The 22,571-nt window shown below is 35.8% G+C and overlaps 1 protein-coding gene across 1 annotated transcript; it reads left to right on the top strand.

Annotated features, from left to right (window-relative positions):
• Positions 1-921: 921 nt before the first annotated feature.
• Positions 922-16,222, top strand: LOC129264882 (calmodulin-beta). The gene is made up of 6 exons (XM_054902840.2): positions 922-1,527; positions 7,024-7,054; positions 7,506-7,649; positions 9,103-9,229; positions 11,321-11,436; positions 12,543-16,222. Exons 1-6 carry the CDS (start codon positions 1,525-1,527, stop codon positions 12,569-12,571), a joined length of 450 nt encoding a protein of 149 aa, XP_054758815.1. The 5' UTR covers positions 922-1,524; the 3' UTR covers positions 12,572-16,222.
• The last annotated feature ends 6,349 nt before the right edge of the window (positions 16,223-22,571 follow it).

A 22,571-nucleotide genomic window follows, 5' to 3' on the forward strand; every position in this document is an offset into this window, starting at 1 on the left:
GGGTCATTATTGACCACTTCTTGTTGGCATGATTATTGCTAAGGAGTGGAAGTAACTGGTATCCAAGGGTAATGTCCTCTCGAAGATGATGAGTATATAGAAGGCAAAGTTGAGAAATGAAGAATGAAATTGAGAAAATACTAAAATTCAAGGTGTTGTGCAGTGTGCCCTTTTTCGTATAAGTGCCAATTTTTTACAAACAAAAGAGGGACTTACACCCCTACTCGTCTTTGTGTTCTTTCATTAAAAAATGATTTGCTTTGTATTAAATATTTTTAATAATTGACATATAATTTATAAATCTAGGGGCTGCGTACTTTTATGAAGTATTGATTCATTTCATGTTTCTTAGCCGCCGAAACTCAATTAATCATAACCATTGGAACTCTGCATCAAAACATGCAATAGGCCTACAGTTAAAATTTTGGGAAGATTTTGACGGCACCTTAATTAGACAGTAATTTTGAGTCGATCATTATTTTGAATCCCCCCCGGGGGGGGGGGGGGGTTCTCACGAAATAAGGCATATCGGGGATGTGCCGCTGGAATGGGTCGCTAAGTTTTGGAAGAAATCCCTAAGCATGGGGTAGCCTTTTTTATGTTGGAAAATCCGTAAACATGGCCCCAATTTTTAGATACTGGCCTTAAACATGGGTCCGATGGCCCTAATTTCTAGACACTGGCCTCAGCATGGGTCCATAATTTGGGGTGATAACCTTATTTTTTCTTGTCAAATTTTAATAAATCCTTAATGGGTACCTTTTTAGCCCAAATGACCCGTAAATATGGGTATGGGAACCTTCAGCCGCACAACCCCTTCCGAACCAAAATTAAGTACCCCCCCCCCGGGGGGGGGTGAAACTAAGAATGTTTATTGTTTAAGATTAAACCGCTAATTTCGGTATAGTTTATAATTGTCCCATACACGCTTTTAAAAGAACTGTCGACATGGTTGATTTGTTAATGAGCCAATTATATTGAAAATGCGTTCTTCTTCTCTTAAGTTGCTATACATTCGAATAACTGAAATGAATCCCTATCGAATAATGACTAGAACAATAGCTTTTTGAATAATCTGAATTAAGTAAATTTATACAAAAAATCTATCTGACGTAAAAGACGCCACGCGAGGACCGTGTCAAACATGCAATGCAAAAAAGCTAGGTGCATTCCCGCGCATGGATATGTCGCAGTGCGGCTCAGTAAAGCGGTCCATTGAAAGACGGTAAAGGAAAAGACTGGGCTAATGATTTGATTTGAGCTAGCTGCATGAGGCATACGGCAATCAACAAGCGAAATTCCACACACAATCCCTGCATAAAAACACGCATTCCAACTGCATTCTCTCTCGATACACTGTGGCCCCAGACACGTACACGTGAAATACGATTAATTTTGTGTGTGCGGTGTGTGTGTGACGCGGTTTTGACCATTCAACTGCAGTATCTTTCTCCTCGCCTGCGAACCGGCTACACTCCTACAGGTCCTTGTTTTTGCCTCTATCATTAATTTTACGTCAATATAATGGTGAGTATCTCACTTTAATAAAGATGTTTCATTTTTAGTGTGTTGCCTTAATATTTCTTGTATTTTCATGTGCTTGTATGTTTGTAGGCCCTATTGATCTGATCCCCGCCCAATTTCTTTTTTCTGCAAAGTCAATTCAAAGAAAAAAGAAAGGGCAAAGCAAAGGTCAATCGGATTTGGTAGCTTTTTTGTCGAATAGACATGGTATAGACTATAGTATAGATCTAGTAAAAAGTAGTAGACTCTAGTTGAGCTTGAAGTTGAAGCCTGATCCTGGAAATAAAATGTTCGAGACAAGTCAATGCTCTTGTCTTAACTAGTCTCATTTGTCATGTTGTGGTTAATGCGAGATTAACGTCGGAGAAGTGTTACTGTATACAAATAATGCATGCAGCCGAGTGCGTTAGTGGAAATGCAGAGCACGCGAGGTTTCTTTAGATAGGAGTCGCACTGTGCACGAGCCGCTTGCGGCGAGTGCCCAGTGTGCTCCATCTGAAGAAACCGAGCTTTCTCTGCATTTACTTTTACGCACGACAGAGCAAGTGCATTATTTGTTTTATAAAATAGCAACACAGAAACAATTTTTTAAAAAGTTACAGTACAGTTTTGTTGGACTTCTACCGCACTGGTTTGCTCGAGCGTGCAATGTCAATTTTCGTTGCACACCTTTTTGCACTACCGTGCAGTGCACAAAAAAAGTTGGATGTCATGTGACGCGTATTGACCAATCGCGATGCTTGAAATAATACAGCTATTTTATAATTAGTGTTAGTGTTACTGTGAGTGGGGTCGGGACAACTCGGACCACGGGACATCTCGGACCGCGGGCCAGGTTGTCTCACCCATTACGAGATTTTTTTCCCACAAATTTGCGTCTATTTTTCCGTCATTTCGAAATTTCTTGTAAAGATTTTCTAGAGATATGGTCTGATGGTAATGTTCTTCACTTTCCGAGTTGTCCCTGATTCCCTGATTCCTGTGAGTGTGAGTGTTACTGTTACTACTTACTAGTGTTAGGATGGGGGGTCGGGTGTCCGGACACTTTATATTTTTGAAGCTTTCTTTTTTGTCTTTGGATTACACTAAAAATATGAATTCAATAGTTGTAATCATCTTCCATTTTGTTCTCCATAATATTTCCTTACATTTTGTACGAAAAATTGATGAAACTTTGCTTGAAAATTTTTCCAAATGACTTTCTGAAATTGATCGTCCAGACACACAACAACTGGGTGATGGTGGGCCCCAAGTCTGCGCACCAAAATGACCTAACAATTTGAGTTAAGATTTAACATGAATTTCTTATTTCACAAAATCTTTTGGTTGATAGTGTTCCTTATATTATTAAGAGTAAGTGTACCAAATTTCTCATTAAAAAATGAAAGAAAATATAAGATTTTCTTGAAAAACCTTTGGGCAGTCATTTTCAGATTGAAAAAAAAATGGTACCCCATGTCTGTGCACTCATTCACTTTGCACACGATTCTGGGATTTTGATGACAAAGGCTGCATTTTGAGGCCGTCACATGAAATGCCCTGAATTCATTATTTTTCCACCATTTTGAGTCAGATTTTTTATGAATACCTGTCTATGTAAATGTAATGCATGTGTAAAGTTCGTGCTCGTTGCGTATCTTCTTTTACTAGAATCGCGCAGATACGCGGGTGCGCAGACTTGGGAGACCGCGCAGACATGGGGGAAATGACCATACTTGTTAGTGTTACCGTAATAATCCGTATTCATGGTCAACTCTCCGACTCCGAGTGTAATTAAGTTCAATGACATTGAATTGAATTTGAAATATATCACTGACAGTGACACTGTCACTCAGTGTCAGGTACAACAATTACATTGAATACTAAAGTAGTATACCCAGTTGTTGTGTGTCCGGACAGGTTGTGTGTCCGGACGATCAATTTTTAAAAAGTCATTTGGAAAAATTTATAAGCGAAGTTTCATAAATTTTTAGTACAAAATGTTAGGAAATATTATAAAAAACAAAATAGAAGATGATTACAAGTATTGAATTCATATTTTTAGTGTAATCCAAAGACAAAAAAGAAGGCTTCAAAAATATAAAGTGTCCGGACACTCGATCCCCCATCCTATAATGGTGGGCCCCAACTTAGTCTGCGCACCTAACAATTTGAGTTAAGATTTAACATGAATTTCTTCTTATTTCACAAAATCTTTCAGTTAGTAATGTTCCTTATATTATTATGAGTAAGTGTACCAAATTTTTCATCGAAAAATGAAAGAAAATAAAGGATTTTTAAATAAAAACCTTGGGCAGTCATTTTCAGATTGAAAAAAAGTGGTAGGCCTACCCCATGTTTGCGCACTCATTCACTTTGCACACGATTCAGGGATTTTGATGAGAAAGACTGCATGTTGAGGCCTTCACATGAAATGCCCTATATTCATTATTTTTCCACTATTTTGAGTCAAATTTTTTTATGAATACCTGTCTATGTATTGCATGTGTTAAGTCTGTGTTTGTTGCGTATCTTCTTTTAATAGAATCGCGCAGATACGCGCGAGTTCGCAGACAAGGGGGACTGCGCAGACTTGGGGGAACTTGCCATAGATAGATCTACATCACATACGGTACAGATCTAGAATCTATGATGATGGGCCCCAAGTCTGCGCACCTAACAATTTGAGTTAAGATTGAACATGAATTTCTTCTTATTTCAAAAAATCTTTCAGTTAATGTTCCTTACATTATTTTGATTAGGGCCTAAGTGTACCAAATTTCTCATTAAAAAAATGAAAGGAAATATACGATTTTCTTGAAAAAACATCCGGCTGTCATTTTCAGATTGAAAAAAAGTGGTAGGCCTACCCCATGTCTGCGCACTCATTCACTTTGCACACAATTCAGGGATTTTGATGAGAAAGGCTGCATTTTGAGGCCGTCACACGAAATGCCCTAAATTCATTATTTTTCCATCATTTTGAGTTGGATTTTTTAATGAATACCTGTCTATGTATTGCATGTGTAATGTTCGTGCTCGTTTCGTATCTTCTTTTACTAGAATCGCGCAGATTCGCGTGTGCGCAGACAAGGGGGACTTGACATATATCTAAACAAAACATTTGGTCATTGGTACCGGTAATTGGAGCTAATTAATAGCAAGAGACGCTAATTACTTATCGAGGTTAGCCCCACTTGCTCACTGCAACATCCTGCCTGTGGGGAATCTACAGCCACTCATTCAATGAACAAAGTTATAACCTTGTTCTCTGTTATATCTCCATGTGTGGCAAAATAAGGTGGCAATGTTTGGCTTATTTTCTCTTTTTCTTTGGGACAAAATGCCCGGTTTTTTACACTGACAGTTTCCATTACACCTATTCATCATACAACTTGGCTCTTAAGTAAATTTGATTCTTTAAATTATTTTTTTCTTACCCGGTAATTAAAAATAGAGATTGAAAAATTAAAATTTTCTTGCCATATTACTTTCCACCAATAGAGGGCGTACACAAAAATATGCCCAAAATTCAAGTTTTTGAGCGCTCTGGTGAATACAAAAATTATTCCCAAGTTACTAAGGAAAAATAAATTGCAACTGTATGGAAAGTAGTAATTTTGGTCACAAAAGTGATATTTTAATGATTTTTTAAAGTGTGTGCTCTGTACAGCATTGGCATACCATAGTCCTACCTGTAGATTCCCCACAGGCAGGATGGTTGCAGTGAGCTACAGCACAGGTAGGACTAGCCTTGAGGACTCCATGATGATATTTTTAAATATTTTGACAAATACTTCTTCATCATGGAGCCTTGAACCGCCTTCCATATATGTATAAGAGACACATCAAAACAAAGATGGATTTCCTAGGGAAATCCATCTTTTTTTACACCTTCATATGCCTAATACATAGATGAAGGTTAAAAAAATTGGTTAATAAAAAGGTGAAAAATTGAAGGTTTCTTACCAGACGATCTCGTGTAGATCCCTCGATCCGTTTGTCAACAAAGCAAATACAATAGGTCTGACCCTTGAACCACTTTGTTATGACGTACCTTCGATTAGCGATGTTACAAAATGCAGTTTTGAAGAAAAATCTATAGATAAAAATTATTAATTAACAAATAATAAAATTTAATACGTGATTATGAATAATTATTATAATGTTGCAAGGGGAACTATGCAGACTTGGGGGAACTTGCATACATCAAATTCAGTAGTCCAATGTTTTTAAAAAATTATTTATTTACCACTTGTGGGATGGAACACTCTATCAGCAAATGCTGATTTCGTAGGGGTCCATACACACAAAAATAAAAAGTACAATAAACAATCAAACATAGTACTGACAAAAGCACAAAATCATGACATAAATCATAAAAAATACAATATTGGTAAAAGAAACAAGATACAATATGATAATAAAAGCAAAATGTAATTAAAAGCAATAGGGGGACTAAAAGAAAACTGAAAAAATGTAAACAATAAAGAGAAATAACTTACAGATATAACCTAAACTCAAGCAGGGCCTAAGGGATTGATTGAGGGGGGAATGATGCAGGTGTTGCTAACAACAATAATCAGGATGAGGGGGGATGAGCATGTTTTAAGATTTGTTAATATAAAGTGATACAAGGGGGAATTTTCTTTTCCAATAGAGTTCCATATTTGGTCACCTCGGTAGACAAATCATCTTACCATAATTCGTCTTTGGATGCGTTTACCATAATTACTGATGCAGCCAATTGCGATCATTTACATTTAAACTATTTACAGGAAAGAAATATCTTAATTATTCACAAAAATCTTTATACAGAAATATTTGTTATAATTCAGGCAGTATTTACCATACCAAATTAAATATAATCTTCCAGTAGCATTAGTTTTAATGATTTTCTAAATATCTTGTGACTGGGGGTGTTTCTAATATTACTTGGCAGATTCATAAAGTAGGACCAGAAAATGAAATTTTCCCAAATTGGTGTTATTTTGGGCAAGATTCACATTTCGCCTTTCTGTTTCTTGTATTGTAAGGATGGTTCTATGAATGAAAAATAATAAAAGTAGACCCTATGCGGCAACCGATTATTAATTAAATTGTGCATAAATACTCTTCTATAAAAAATTGGTATTGTTTTGAAAATAAATTTGTTATTTGTTATCGGATTTTGATCAAATTTTCACCTTTTGCTCTGAATTTTACTCTATTTATTGGGATATAAATATCTCCAGTCTGGACCATCCCTTTAAACTGTTATTGCATATAAGTTACACATTTGCTATTACAAGTTTTATGAACGAGGGGCCCCTATTCATGCATGGATGATCACCATCTAAAATATTTCTATAAACGGTGCCCATTTTACTGTCAATTTTTTTTTTACTTATAAATTGATAAGTAAATTCATAAATTGTCAAATTATGAGATCTTTGAACTAAAGATACTATTTATTTGTTAGTGCAAATACTGTATTTCTACTTCATTAATGTTTGTTTCTTTAATTTTTTTTTCGTACAGGCTGATCAACTCACTGAAGAGCAAATTGCAGGTGAATTTTTTTAAATTTAAAGTAGAGAAAACATGTTTCATTATCCTTTTAAATGAAGTTATTCTGAAGTGTCCTATGGAACTACACTTCAATACAAATTACCTAAGATAAGAGTATGAAAATGTGCTATCATATTTTGTTAGGAATTGTTGAACTTGGATTGGTAATTGTGGTGACACAAGGCATTTGTTAGGCAAATATAATGAAGTTGCTGTAAAGTTCTATTTGAATTATATTTTGTCTTCAATGCCTTGTGTAGCCTCCATTCCCATTTACATGTGATTTTTGTTGCATGACACTGCAGATTTCATTTACTTTTCGCAGCAGACTGTAGACTATTGATATTTAGTTATTCTTATTTTGTGTGAAACTTTGTGAATGAATTAGTATAAGTGATAGTCAACAAGATGTAGAAATTGGTGATAGTTTCTTGTAAATTATATTTCTACAGAATTTAAGGAGGCTTTCTCCCTATTTGACAAGGACGGCGATGGCACCATCACTACTAAGGAGTTAGGCACAGTGATGAGGTCACTGGGTCAAAACCCAACTGAGGCTGAGCTTCAAGATATGATCAATGAAGTTGATGCTGATGGTAAGTTTGAAACAGCTCTGAATGGATATGTATGAAAGCTTGTGGAGATAAAGATGCAATAAGTCTTAATAAACATGAAATTTCACCCCACTTGTGTTTATTTCCTGCAACAACTAAAAACATTGTCTCAACTTGTACGACTAAATCCTATTGTCATTGTAGTAATGACTTAATTGCATGTAGTTGCATGTAATCTGCTCTGGTTTTTCAAAGAATAAATAGATGATCATTGATGTGGAATTTTGTAGTTGCAGGATAAATAATTAACTGGTAAGGAATACCTTCTCTCTACCTCATGAAAGACACTTGTCGTGGATAGTGGAGTAGCTTATATATAGTCACTTGGAAGCAGTTTCACAGAGGTTAGGCCTACATGTACATTGTAGTTGTAGCCTCACACATATGCCAAATGCGTGTCCCCTGAACACAATCTGACTAATGCGGTGATGTGTTATATACTGCATGCAACTTGGGATCTAAGTGTGAATTAAATTATAGTGTCACACTAAACTGTGAAATGAATGGTCAGGCCTACAAGCAGCATAACACTTTAAAACTTCTGTGAGTTACTGCTTTGTCTTTTATTGAACCAGCACAATCTGTCCTTGAGAAGTGAATACAAAGATTGAAATCATATCATTGCTTAATGCTCATACAGACAAAATTGTAATTTGTATTCCTTTACATTGGTACATCAGCACTGCCATTGATGTGAGTACTGAGCAGTGTAATTGGAATCCCTGGGAAATGCATTATTCTTTGTTTGGCTTGCCGGGCTGTAAATCAATAATCAGTAAAGTGACAACTAGCAGACCTTGAGTCTTGAATGGGCTGTTGCTCATATATATGCTCTAGTTATGTAAAAGAATATGAAAATTGACAAAGAAAAAATTAATGAAAAAAATTCAATTGTATTTTCATTGTAATATTTCATTGCTCTCCATAATAGCCACATCTGTGTCTACATTTTGTAAATATACAAGTGGAAACAGATGTGGCTAATACAATGTATAAATGTGGAAAGATCTATTCCAGTCCTTGTGTAGAAGTAGGTGTGTGTGCATACATTATCATATATCATATATCATTATTTCGATATACATGTATGTATTAGTGACTTGCCTACCTTGTTTTAATGAATGCCAGTAGTAAATGAAAGTTGTGACATAATAGGATCAGGTTTTCAGATATCGGATTTTTGTTCAATATTCAGATTTTTTTTTATTTGATGAAAAGATGAATAAGAAATAATTCTGAAATTTAAGATCTAATTTGTGTACTGTAAGATGTATTTTTAAGTTAAAAAAGGGAAAGACTATCTAGTCTCTCAAAGCCTCATAGCCCACTTTTATGCCGCCATCTTTTCTATTTCAACTAGTGAAGATAAAACTAGTGACAGTAATTTTGTCACAGCATTTACATATACTTTATCATTTTCTTTGTGTGACTGTAGGAAATGGAACGATAGACTTCCCAGAATTCCTCACGATGATGGCAAGGAAAATGAAGGAAACAGACAGTGAGGAGGAGATCAGGGAGGCATTCCGGGTATTTGACAAGGATGGCAATGGCTTCATCAGGTAATATTATACCCATTAATGAGTGTGCTGTGGCGATGCAGCACATTCGAAATGAGTTTACATCTTAATGCAAATACCACAGATGCCTGCATTGTCAAGGGGGCGGGGGATAATCTGTACACGGTGTTTTCCATGTGTGCCTGAGTAAGATACACACAGACACCATGTTCAGACTGTCCCCCGTTTACCAGGACATCCCCAGGGGAGTTCGTGTGTTGCTGTATGATTGTTCCAGTGATTTTAAATTTTGATGTTGATTTCCTGTAGCTTCTTTATGCTTGAGCCAATCACTGAAACATGACCATGTAGGACATGTGTAATACACTGGGAAGTTTGTTTAATCCCATCTCATTTCCATCGGTCTTTCTTTTGCAATTTTGTGACTTTGGATTCTGAAACCAATTGATGTGAGGGGCTATAGCCTCTCTGTGATCGAACCGATCTCTTAAGTATTGACATGCGTTTAGAAAAGATTATTCAAACTAGCATGTGTAAAAATATTGTTCATTTTGATGAAGTGGTATTTGTGCAGTGCCCTTGTAAAATTTGATAAGTTTATTTTGGAACCCAGTTTACTTGTGATTATAAATGAAGATTTTCTTCTGGATTGTAAAATGATACTTTATAAAGGGCCTAGTTCTTTTTCTAGTCCCAATACATTTAACTTCTTTTCCTCTTTTTTTCAAAGCGTCTTACATATTGCTTCCATGTTGCCCTCCAGCTATTTACATGATACCCGAGTGTATGAATTTAATAAGTCCCAATTCTTCTAATGTTACTGATGAGACTACTGCCATCATGTTCACATGATGTCCAATTTTAGGCATGCAAAAAAAAAAACATTTTGTTCCTGAGGCATAATAATCATTACTGTTTCGGCTCAATGATGTTTGGAGCTATAAATATTAGTGATCAGCTGCAAGAGAACAATGGTCATGGCTTTTAGTTTGAGTATGGCTTCAATGGCAGTGTGGCATTTTGTTCTCAACTTGGTGTGTGCATTCAGATTGGGAAGGTGAATATTCAAAGACTCTTAACTCCCTGGATCACTCAGAATGCAAGATTAAAGCGACCAGCCAGGGGTAATTCATGTATTTGCGAGCAATTTGCTTTCTCTGGACTGCAGGCTTTATAACCTCCATATTTAGGACCAGCTAAATTGACAACTGAACGAAAATGGGAGAGCTCGGCTATTCGATTCGCCGCGTATGCTGCGTATGTGCAAGCTACCGCCGGGACCGTGGGCCTGCAAGCCATGGCGATGGAGAGGTTGGAGGGCGAACTCCTCATCCAATCGCCCTAGCCTGCAGCTTCTAGGCCGCGATTTAAGAAAGCTGTCCCTTTGTCGGACCCACTGACTCTTCGTAAGCATTGTGAAGATATATCCTTGCACTGTGTTTTGTCCTATTTTCGGAATCTGACGTATCCATTATTGTTGCACTCTGCTGTCTTTGCTTGAATTTGCCTCACTCGGTCTGTCAAACTTGCATATTATCTCATTGCAGCATGCATGTACACGATATACCCTCCCGGCCCCTGGCCCACGCTGCAGGCTATTAGCTTGCTAGGTGTTCGGTGCAATCAATGGGCTTCGTCTAGGTTGATGAGCAGTCCAGCTCGCATCCAGTGATAAGCGTAGGCTGCGAATTTTCTGAATGTGTAGCCTCTGACTTTGGTCACTTTCACACGTTTTCGGACACATTCGGAGATTGCTGGACTAGTCCGACAAACACTCATGACGTACAAGTTTTGTGTACAAATGAATAGGGCTTACGGAATTGAGCATTGTACAGTATCTCCTGATTGTTTTCCCCTTTAACACTAATTTTAGATCCACCAAATTCATTATGATCAGGGGTGGCAATACAGGGGGTGGGGATGAGGCACTTATTCCTTTACTCTGTCTTGAGGCTCATCAGGGGGACCATTTCATGAGCAGTCTGATGTCTGTGTGTGCCTCACTGTCAATTACAAATCAGAAAAGTTGCCAGAAAACAAGTGTTGAAAAATGCTGTATCTACAATACAACTGCTCAATGCCATACTTTTGATAGTGTCTATTTTAATATATATGTACACATTAATTTTGCAGTGCTGCCGAGCTTCGCCATGTGATGACAAATCTTGGTGAGAAGTTGACAGATGAGGAAGTTGATGAAATGATCAGGGAAGCAGATATTGATGGTGATGGTCAGGTCAACTATGAAGGTAATCTTATCAAATTGGGGATTTTTGCTTCATTTCATATTCACACTCTTAAATACCAAATTTACCCCAATTTCATTTGAGCTCACTCAATAATTGAGTGATTTGTAAATAGAAAGTAAATTTAGTCAATTGAAAATGAGGAAGAATGGGAATTTTTATTTTGTGCATGGCCTAGATAATGTCTTGGGAGTAATGCACACTGTATTAATCCTGTGCGTATTCGAAAATGGTTCTTGATTGATCCTTATTGAGTCCTGCTGCTTCAGCTTGGAAACAGTTGCAATGACAAATCAATTGCTTAGAAAATAAGCGATTGAATAAATGATTCTATTGTATTTATCCATAAAAATCTTTTTCGAAGTAATTTGCAACATAGTAGGAAATAGAGATTAATTACTATTGGTATTGACTATTAATTTGTTTAGTATGCTCTGTTTGGCCATTGACCCAAATTTAACAAGCTTTATTGATTTTGAGCTTTTGAACAAAAGAAAAATGAAAAGAATGCTAGTAAGCCACCGTTGCTCACTCTGTATTCATTACTGACTCTTGCTCAGTGTACAAATGAAGTTAAGCTCAGACATAATGGCCCGAATTCACATAGGTGGTTTTGAAAACCCATCACTTGAACCAATGGTTTATGCTGATTTCATTTAGAAATTATGCTTAATTTGCCACATATTATCCGTATATCAAAATATGTCCAATGCTGATGCGCTCTTATGTCACAGTGCGCCAAGTTTACGCATGTTGCCCTGGATAAGCACGTTATATTTCATGAGTCCACTGTATTGAAAGTTTGAAATGGTGGACTCATAAATAAAATGGCTTGTTTAACCATGGCAACACTACATGTAAGTAGGTGTCAGTAAAGCGCACTGCGACAAAAGCGCACTTAAGCATTGGACATTTCTTAATATACGCAGTAAATTAAGCATAATTTATAAATGGAATCTGCATAAACCACTGGTTCTACCAATGGTTTTCAAAACCTTTGTGAAATGTGAATTCAGGCCATTGTGTACCATGCACTTGGGTATCCACAAAATCATATGACCTCAATTGTTTGCAGCTTTTAATAAATCTTTTTCTCTTTGGCTTTTCAGAGTTTGTAGCTATGATGACTTCAAAGTGAGAACTGTTTTCAAGGTCTTTCATTATTCACGTGCGTGCCACCTCCTATTTCAACGTTGCCACCTGTCATGGACTTCTCAACTATATCCCCTTCTCATATGGACAGACCTACATTGTAAACCTGCCATCTTTTCTACAATGCATGTAGCATGGCTGTATTGTCTTCTCTTCACTTAAGTCAAGTTTATATGCTTTGAAACTGCGCATTCCATGCCAAGGATATTTCCCAGCTTTCCCTACCCGCAGCCATCTACCTATTAAACTTGTTACTCTTTCTCACCATGGAAATGTTCCTGGATGCTGTTTAGTGCTTATTGAGTACTCCACTCTGTCTCTTGGACCACTATCTTAGATGCTTTCCCTTGTGCCTTGTAGCAATCCATATAAAACCCTCAAACAATGCACGCGCACCTTGTACAATTCAATTGGCAGCAATATCAATATTTAGGTTTTTTGTAAGTATACTCTCCTGTATATAGAGAGCTCTATGATTGTGTAGAGTGATTTGGTAATTTCTTTTTAATTATTCATGATATTGACTGTTCTGAAGAGTAAACTTTAACAGGGTTTGTTTTGTGTTTTATTTCTGGTTGTTGCTCTGGCAATTGCAAGAACCTATTTTTCCCTGCAATTTATGTTTTTTCGCAAGAATGTGTGAGTTGCTTAAGGCAGAATTTTTTGCATTCCATAATTTCATGTTTTATGTTTTCCATCATTTTTTGCAATCTTTCAATCTTGTTTACTGCATAAACCTTGAATTGGAGAAAAAAAAATGAAATATATATGTTGCAAGCCTTTTGATGGGCCTTTTGCAGAAAGTTTTTCAAGTATGCAAAGTACAGTGATCATGTGGATTGTTCATGTAGATAAACTTCTGTATCATTTGTAAGAGAAGACGTTCCCTTTGGGCTAAATCTCTGAACGAAGTGATTTTATATTAAAACGTGCCATAATGACATGAAATGCATGTTATGCAATGGAGCTGATATACAAAAGGAAAAAAAGCATGATGAATCCATTTTTGAATGACAGCATTTGGTTTTCATGGGGAAACAGTTGAGCTCAACTAAAAATTTGATTTATCTTTTTGTACTTATTTACTTCTTGATGTCTCCTGATAGTGCTTTTTTTCAAGACTTCCTAAACAGTCTTTCCTTGATTACATTGCTTATAACATATTACCTACATATGTTTACATATCAACCGATAATGTGTTCGTCAACAAACATGCATATAATACAGTAGTTGTATATATATAATAGCTGTATGTGATTTCTTTGAGTCATATAAATTGGGCTCAGCTCATATTTATAGATACGGAAGATGTACTGTATTCTACTCATAGATTAACTTAAGACGATTCCTAGCAAACTATTTAACAAAAGTTCATTGATATCATTTATGCATGAATATCAATTATGTCTGGATTAATCAGTGTTCACTGTTTCGTTACCAGTTTTCAAATATAACATAATATTGGTATTATCATACAGGTACATGTACAATTAGAAGCAGCTCAACAATACTAATCATATACTATTGACATGTAAAAAAATGTTGTTCTTGTCTCTTTTGTTAGCTGTGATCCATTCTTGTTATCACTGAGTATGTGCAGCAAGTGCAGTTAAAGTCCACAATGCTATCAAACATACACCCATCATGACCCATGGAATTCAGTTCAATTTGTTCGCTTGCCAAACATCGTAAAATTTACTATATGAGCTTCAGAAATATAGATACTACCATGATGAATTTGGTATCAAATGAAAGAGCATATTAAGCTATTTCACATGATAGGGATTCCGTTGGGATTAAAGTATATTTCAGGTGGAATTTTCTTTGAAGAAAAAAAGGAATATTCATGCCGAATGTATTCTGTTATATTTTCAAACATCGTTTCATAGAAATATATAAATGTCAAATCTATGATTTATATTACATTTTCTATCATATGTCACCACTGAACAAAAAAGGTGTAAACTGAAATGTTTGTGTTGAGAAGTAACTAGCACAAATTTTTTTGGGGTCAAGTTTCTATTTTTGATTTGTCTAAAATATGAAGATTTTTTGGGGAGAAATGACACCTAGATATTTTTTATTTTTAAATGACGAAGCAATGTGATGAAGGGGCATGCAGAGCTGCCAAATAGTACGATTTTGTCGTATTCCGTACGATTTTTCACTTAAAATACGACACTAGGATTTTTACAAATAAAATACGATTTTTTGAAAATATAGCTATGGTAAGGCTCGACATAACAGAAATCCACCTCGGGCAATCATTATTGAAAAATGTTAAGTTTTGGTGGCCCGAATCGGGCAACCAATAATTTTCAAAGTAGCGCAATTTTTCTCCCGATTTTGCACCATTTATCAACTTTATACAGTTCAAATTGCAACCAATTCGTCATGCGCCCTTTTTGTTGATCTACACACAAATACACACACACATGACAGTACATAGGCTTACCGCTCTAGCATACAGTAGCTATTATCCAGCCGGCCGGCTGGCGTGCGTGAGCTTTGCATGAAACCACTGCAGCTACATGTAGCTATCTGTGCGCTATCAGCCTATTCAGACTCGGGGAGCTACGATACGAAATGTTGCTGCTAAGATATCTTCCACAGAACTTTGAAAATCTATTTGCAAGCATTAAAAACAGGAATTATGACCTCTCTTTTGACTCAAAAAGACCGATTTCCAAATGTATTAATACACATAAAAACACATAGGTGAGTACATCACAGTCCCATATGTGCATTTGTATGTATGTTGATACTTGGTTTCTTTCGAAGCTGTGTCTTTTCTAGCAAAAAATAAGCAGACAGTTTTTTCCTTTTTGTCTCACCTGCATAGCAGAGTGAGACTATAGGCGCCGCTTTTCCGACGGCGACGGCGGCGGCGACGACGGCGGCGGCGGCGTCAACACCAAATCTTAACCTGAGGTTAAGTTTTTGAAATGACAGCATAACTTAGAAAGTATATGGACCTAGTTCATGAAACTTGGCCATAAGGTTAATCAAGTATTACTGAACATCCTGCCTGAGTTTCATGTCACATGACTAAGGTCAAAGGTCATTTAGGGTCAATGAACTTAGACCATGTTGGGGGAATCAACATCAAAATCTTAACCTAAGGTTAAGTTTTTGAAATGTCATCATAACTTAGAAAATATATGGACCTAGTTCATGAAACTTATACATAAGGTTAATCAAGTATCACTGAACATCCTGCATGAGTTTCACGTCACATGACCAAGGTCAAATTACAGTGAGCACAACAAAATAATGAGATGTATAGTAGGAAAGTACACGACGGGTATGAATAGGATTTTTTGTCTAAAAATAGGATTTTTTGGGTGAAATAATAGGATTTTTTGTCAAGTGTGGTTGGCAGCTCTGGGCATGGTTTATACTCATTTGTTAATTACCAAATTCGTCATGATACACTGTAGCACAAATATTTTATTAGATGCAGGAAATTTGAAGGTGTTGGCAAGTGTCAACTTTACTTTGAATTCCATGGGTGTATGTAAACTTCTGGCCCCAACTGTATATTGAATGTTTGACAAATCCATCAAAGTTGTGAATTTTAAGTTTTGATATTGTGTTAGAAATGAGAGCAGCACCAATATAAATTCCATTAAAAGTATTGCCTTGTTCTCAGTTGAAATTTGTTATTCAGCGGTCCGTATGAAACCGGTAGTCACACATTTTTGTGTATGCTTGAATTGTTCAATCATGATCCAGTAAATGGAAATTTTTAGTGGAATTTACATGACATATATGGGAAAACTGCTCACATTTGACTTAAAATCAAAACTTTGATGTAAAAAAGCTAATTAAAAAGGAGTACATGTGTATCTGCCTCGGTCAAATCTTATGGAACCTCAAAAATATATTCAAATTAGGCAAAATTCGACTTGAAATTTACTTAAAGGTCAAGTCCACCCCAGCAAAATGTTGATTTGAATAAATAGAGAAAAATCAAACTAGCATAACACTGAAAATTTCATCAAAATCGGATGTAAAATAAGAAAGTTATGGCATTTTAAAGTTTCGCTTATTTTTCACAAAATAGTGATATGCACAACTCAGTGACATGCAAATGAGTCATTCGATGATGTCCATCACTCACTATTTCTTTTATTTTTTATTGTTTGAATTATACAATATTTCATTTTTTTAAGATTTGACCATAGGGACCGACTCAACTGAACCATATATTAAACAATGCTAATTCTACATATTCGGGGAGGAATTAATCACTGTTTCACTTGACAATGAGAAAATAAGAATATTTCATACAATAAAATACAAAAGAAATAGTGAGTGGATGACGTCATCCGTCTCATTTGCATACCAACCAGGATGTGCGTATAAATGTTCTGTGAATTAATCGAAATTTTAAAATGTCATAACTTATTTTACATCCGATTTTGATGAAATTTTCAGTGTTATGCTTGTAGGATTCTTCTCTTTTCAAATCAATTTTTTGTTGGGGTGGACTTGTCCTTGAAAAGTAAATCAAATATTTTTCACATTCTGTTCTTAAAAATATGCTTTTCAACTTATAAACGTCAACTTCAGTAGATTCCCCATGATTTTTGGCAATGTTTCATAGTAAGAGGCCAACTTCAGTATTTCTAGTAAGCTGCAAACTGCATTGAAATGTATACATGACATATATATCAATAGCATGTATATATTAGTCTAGGTGAGGGGTGAAAAAATGTTCAGATTGTGCTGCACACATCAAAATGACATTCTAAAAGTTATCAGGGGTCTTGCCAAAAATGAATTCAAATTATTCGAATTCACTTTATTCACATCCATTAAAAAGGTACAACACATCCAATAATTACATAAACAATGATAAAATCAATCAATACATTAAAAATTAATGACAAAGAAAAGGGTAAAACCAAGGAGGTTTCAAATGAGATGGAGTAACAGCAAATAAAATCTCTTTGAACAAGGTTAAGAGCCGCCAGCAGAAAGTATGTCAGGCATGCACTTTGCTCAACATCTCTCGCAATTGTGTAGACAAATGATTCCCGCATGACTCGCAGCTATAGGTCATACATAAAGGGAAATATGCTTTTGTGATGATAATTACTTTTTCGCCGCATCAGATATCTCGGCGTAATAGTGCTTGGTTATTGATGTCTTCTAATCCGATCAAATTTCAGTTAGTTTATTAATATGAAAGATGGAAAATTTATACAAATGGATATTCGTAAAGTTTCACTCCTCTGATTTTTTCACTGAAACTGGCGGCTTCGAAGGCGGACATCAAAAAGGTCCTGACTGCCGTTCTTTCTTTTGTGCTTCTTTAGAAATGAACAGCTGCTTGAATTAATTTGTTACCTGTAACTGTTGGAACTCCAGTCATAAAATCTTGGTAAAACCAATATGCAGTGGATGTAGGGGATTGGCAAAGACCTATCGAGGCCAATCCCCCTTAATTCTGCGCAATGGTTAAAAACAAAATTATACAAAATAAAACAAATGAAGTCCATAGCATAGCAATGGTTGCTAGGAAACAAGATATCAACCAATACATAGGATGGCTATGGACCGACATTCAATAGTTATCCGTTTGAGCATTTGTAACTTCAAATTTCCTATGAACACTATTTTGAAACGGTGTTGCCATGGTAACGGCATATTACAACAATTAATGTGTAAATATCTTGCGGATGGAACTACTTCTTCATTTTACAACATATGCTTACAAAATTTGGCCGACACAAAGGTCTTGAGCTAAAGATGTGCCAGACACATTTTTCGCATTTCTCAGAAATTGTGTTGCCATGATTACCACAAAATTCAGTATAAAAAAAAAGCCAGGAAAACCCGTTGCAGATCAAACTACTTCCCTAGTTTTTACCCAGTGCTCATGGAAGTTGGCACACTTATTCATCTTAGTGTTTAAGACGTGCAAGATTCATTATCCAAATGTTTTGGAAAATACATTACCATGGTAACGCCATAGGGCGGGGGTATTACTTACCTTCAGTTATGTTTCTAGTGTCCTTCGCAACCGGCACCTTTGGGGAGGGGAATAGTTTGTAAGTAAAGGCGTACCCCATAGTTCAGTGAAATTTACAATGAGATACTCATACTAATGACACTGGCGTACAGATGGGGGGGGGGGGGGGTGGAGCCCCCCAAAATTAACAAATAACAAAAACAAGGAGACGGGTGGAACGCCTCTGGCAGTCTTGTCTGTATTACGTCATTCAATATAACGGTAGTGCTGACTGAAAACATGAATAATTCACAAATAGCACCATTCATATGATAATGAAAGACTAACTTCATCGACCCCAAAAGACCTTTGACCTTGATCATGTGACCTGAAATCCGTGCAAAATGATCGGTCATACTTGATTTCCCTTATAACTTTGAAAGTTATGATGGCATTTCAAAAACTTAACCTATAGGTTAACATGTCAATGTTGATTCCCCAAACCTGGTCAAAGTTTATTGACCCTAAATGACATTTGACCTTGCTCTCAGGCAGGATCTTCAGTGATACGTTTTTCTACTATGTACGTCCAAATTTCATGAAATAGGTCCATATACTTAAGTCATGACATTTCAAGAACTTAACCTTGGTTAAGATTTCAAAACGCTGCCGTCGCCACCGCCGTTTTCGTCAGCGAAGAAAACGAGAGAAAAGTAAGGGAGAAGGATGAAACATGATATCATCTGAAAATATTCTGTCAAAACCTATTACAAAATTAGATTTTTGTATGAGAAAGGTAACAGAATTTTGCTCGCGCGCTTCGTTCGCTCGCAGCTTTCTTAAAATGTTGCCTCATACACTATGTCTGCCTCTCAAAATGTTTGACTTATTGCGCTAGTCATTGATCAAATTAATTCCGTTGCTAAAATAAAAGAACAGTATTTCCCGTATCTGTACGATTTATCCATTAATAACTTTTATTAGCGAAACAGTGTACTAAGTATTTCAAATATGAATTCAGTTTTGTTTACAATTTTTAATGTTCAATTTTTGAATATATTTTTCAAAAACTGTTAAAAATATTTCCATTCAGCAAATATATCTTATTTCATTTGCATTAATGTACTATTTTCCATGGTTTGTGAAGTTTATATTGTGGTCTGGGATGGCATATTAATTTTTCTTAAGGCACCCAATTCCTAATAATTATAATGACAACTTTTCCATTCTTATTTCAACTGTAACCAATGAGTAAATTATTTTTTTTCATTGAACACATTTCAAATATTTAATCTCCATTTTCTCCTCTTTAAAAAACAACAACATGGTTTTAGACACCATTCAGTCTTCCGGCAACTGAAAATTTGCTCGCTCGCTTCGTTCGCTCGCATATTAATATGCGTGGTCAGCCCAACTGTAATTTAGTAGTTTATGTCACACTTAAAACCGTTAAAACAGGCTTCCTAAAAGAAATCACTACATATAGGCCTTCACTGTCACCACCAAATGTGATAGATGATGAAATAATGTACATATTGATTATTTACCCCCATATACAGTACCTAGAAAAATTATGTGGATGCCCCCGAAATTTGGAATTTCCAGTTTAACAATATCCCCCATTTCCCCCACTGCTCGGACCATATTTCACTACTGGTTTTTATGTTGCTATAGTGTACATGACAAGGGAATACTATCATGGAACTAATTATTTGGTAGCCATCTGGAAGCGATATTCTTTGGGCCATTATTTATTTATTATTATTTTTTTTTTGGGGGTGGGTTCATCTTGGTTGTGTCTTTGGGATATCTAGGACACTATAAAGTTGGTTTGGTTTACAGGGTGGTAGCTGCCCTCAAAATGTCTGTTGTTAGGGTAATTTTGTTACTTAGCAACCGTTGCTGAAGAAAGTGTCGTTAATTTTTTGCACCACCCTTGAAAATCACCAGTATGAATTGAAGAATGATTGTGCCAAATTTCATGCTTTTAGCATTTTCTGAGCAAAAGTCGTTATTTTCCATCCCTCGCCGAGTCTACATGAGAGTATTCTAAAGAGAGAAGAGATATAGTGAACATGAGAACAAAAAAGAAAGTGATTGGGAGTGGCTTAGGTCTTTATAAAGACAATGCTTTGAATGATCTTCAAGATTCCAAAACAAATTGTACATGAATATATAAAATATAAAAATGTATAAAGCATGTTAATATCAAATTTTATACAGACATCTATTCGTGTATAAAGTGTCTTTGGATCATATTCACTTGGTCTACACGCATTTGGTCTAGTCAGATAGAAAACATACATGAGCTACATGGGATATTGGTTTTACACTGCACTTGGTCTAATACCCTCTTGGTCCAATTACTAAATGAAAATTTGGTTCGTAAACAGTTAATTTAATTCATCCATATTGAATTATTCTGTATGATCAAGTGGATAATAGACGAATTGGTTGTAGCTTTAATGAAATTGGGGGGGGGGGGGGGCTTAGATCTTGACAAGAAGGGCAATGCATTGAATATTCGATGTTCTGTATATGTTCTATAATCATGTCTGATGAAGTATTTTAACATACAATGTCAATGGTTTATACCCACTTGGTCTACTCATAAAGTCTAATACCACATTAACTACTCAGGTATACACTGGTCTAATGTCAGATTACTAAATGAGAATTTGGTTCATAGACAGTAAAATGTACATGTAATTCAACCATAATTTTATACAGAGCTATAGGGTAGGCAAACTTGGCTACATAATTTATTTATTACCTCGTCTAATAGATTTATAGTACCGCGTGGCACGTATGAAATTATGACTTTTAACTAAAAATTATGACTTTTGAGTTGCTGGATTAATAATAATTACTTTATAGGTTGGCAGCTCTGCATATAGACTAAATGCTGCAGGATCAAGTTGATTATACGAAACGGGTGAAGCGACTGTAGACGAATTGAAAATTAGACGAAATGGTAAATGATCTAAACGGAAATAAGACCAAATGGCTAGCAGAAGAATTCGGATTAGACCATGTGGGATGAGTATACTTAAGTAGAGGAAGAGGAATTAGACCAAACGACAAAATGCTGACATGATAGTTTGCGAGTTCGAAAATGGAGAGGAGAGTGGAATTTGTCCTGTTAGTGCAAAGGAAAAAATAATCGTATATTTAAAGTGACAAACAACTACAAATACAACTATCAAAGAAGGAAAAAGCAGGGGCTTTTATTTTGGAAGAGAAGGTTACAACGTTATAATGCGCAATAATCACAAAAAATGTATTTATTGCATTTGAAATGTGAGACAGGAAAAGGACAATAAATATGGGACGAAAGTGAAAGATTTACTGAGAAAATTGGACACTCATTCATAATATGTGAAAAGGAATTAAAGGGAAAAATTGAATAAACCGTTTACTTTAATTGAAAATTGTACTTATTGAAAGTTAATTTAGTACGATAATCGGGAACCACTTTCATATCAAGGTATAAATTCTAGTCCACAAGAAGTACGGAAAACGGGTTGTTTTTCACGACCGGTTGTGATACGCACGTACAGTGAAAAGGGTAAATAATTACTAGAATCAAAATGCCCTTTTTCAAAATGAAAAATGTCCTTTTTCCAAAGTGAAATGTGCTCTTTTTCGAAATTAAACACCGGCCCTTTTTTAAGTACAACATAATACATTTTATTTAAGGAAATCACTTTTTTGCGCTTGCCTCAGTTATTGTGTAGTAAGGGGAGTAAGGTACCCTGCATGTTTCTGGTTAGAAAAATGCTATCCAGTTTTCAGGTTGGAATATCATTAATTTTCAGCTCGTGCTTCGTGCTCACATTATTCGATTGGTTAAATATGTATCCTATTCATGAGTCACTAAATGTCGTTAGTGTATTACAAATTGCAGCTCGCGCTTCGCGCTCCGATCGCGTTAATTCTTTTAGATACACATCTTTTTCATGATTACAAGAATTGCTTGGAATGTTTAATTTTCATTTCTTATTGAAATGTCCAAAAGTTTGAGCTT

This window comes from Lytechinus pictus, chromosome 7 (genome assembly GCF_037042905.1).
Source record: "Lytechinus pictus isolate F3 Inbred chromosome 7, Lp3.0, whole genome shotgun sequence".
NCBI lineage: Eukaryota > Metazoa > Echinodermata > Echinoidea > Temnopleuroida > Toxopneustidae > Lytechinus > Lytechinus pictus.

Coding starts and splice junctions, on each gene's coding strand:
- LOC129264882 (XM_054902840.2), top strand. Junction 7,055..7,505: donor CACTGAAGAGCAAATTGCAG/GTGAATTTTTTT, acceptor ATATTTCTACAG/AATTTAAGGAGGCTTTCTCC. Junction 7,650..9,102: donor CAATGAAGTTGATGCTGATG/GTAAGTTTGAAA, acceptor GTGTGACTGTAG/GAAATGGAACGATAGACTTC.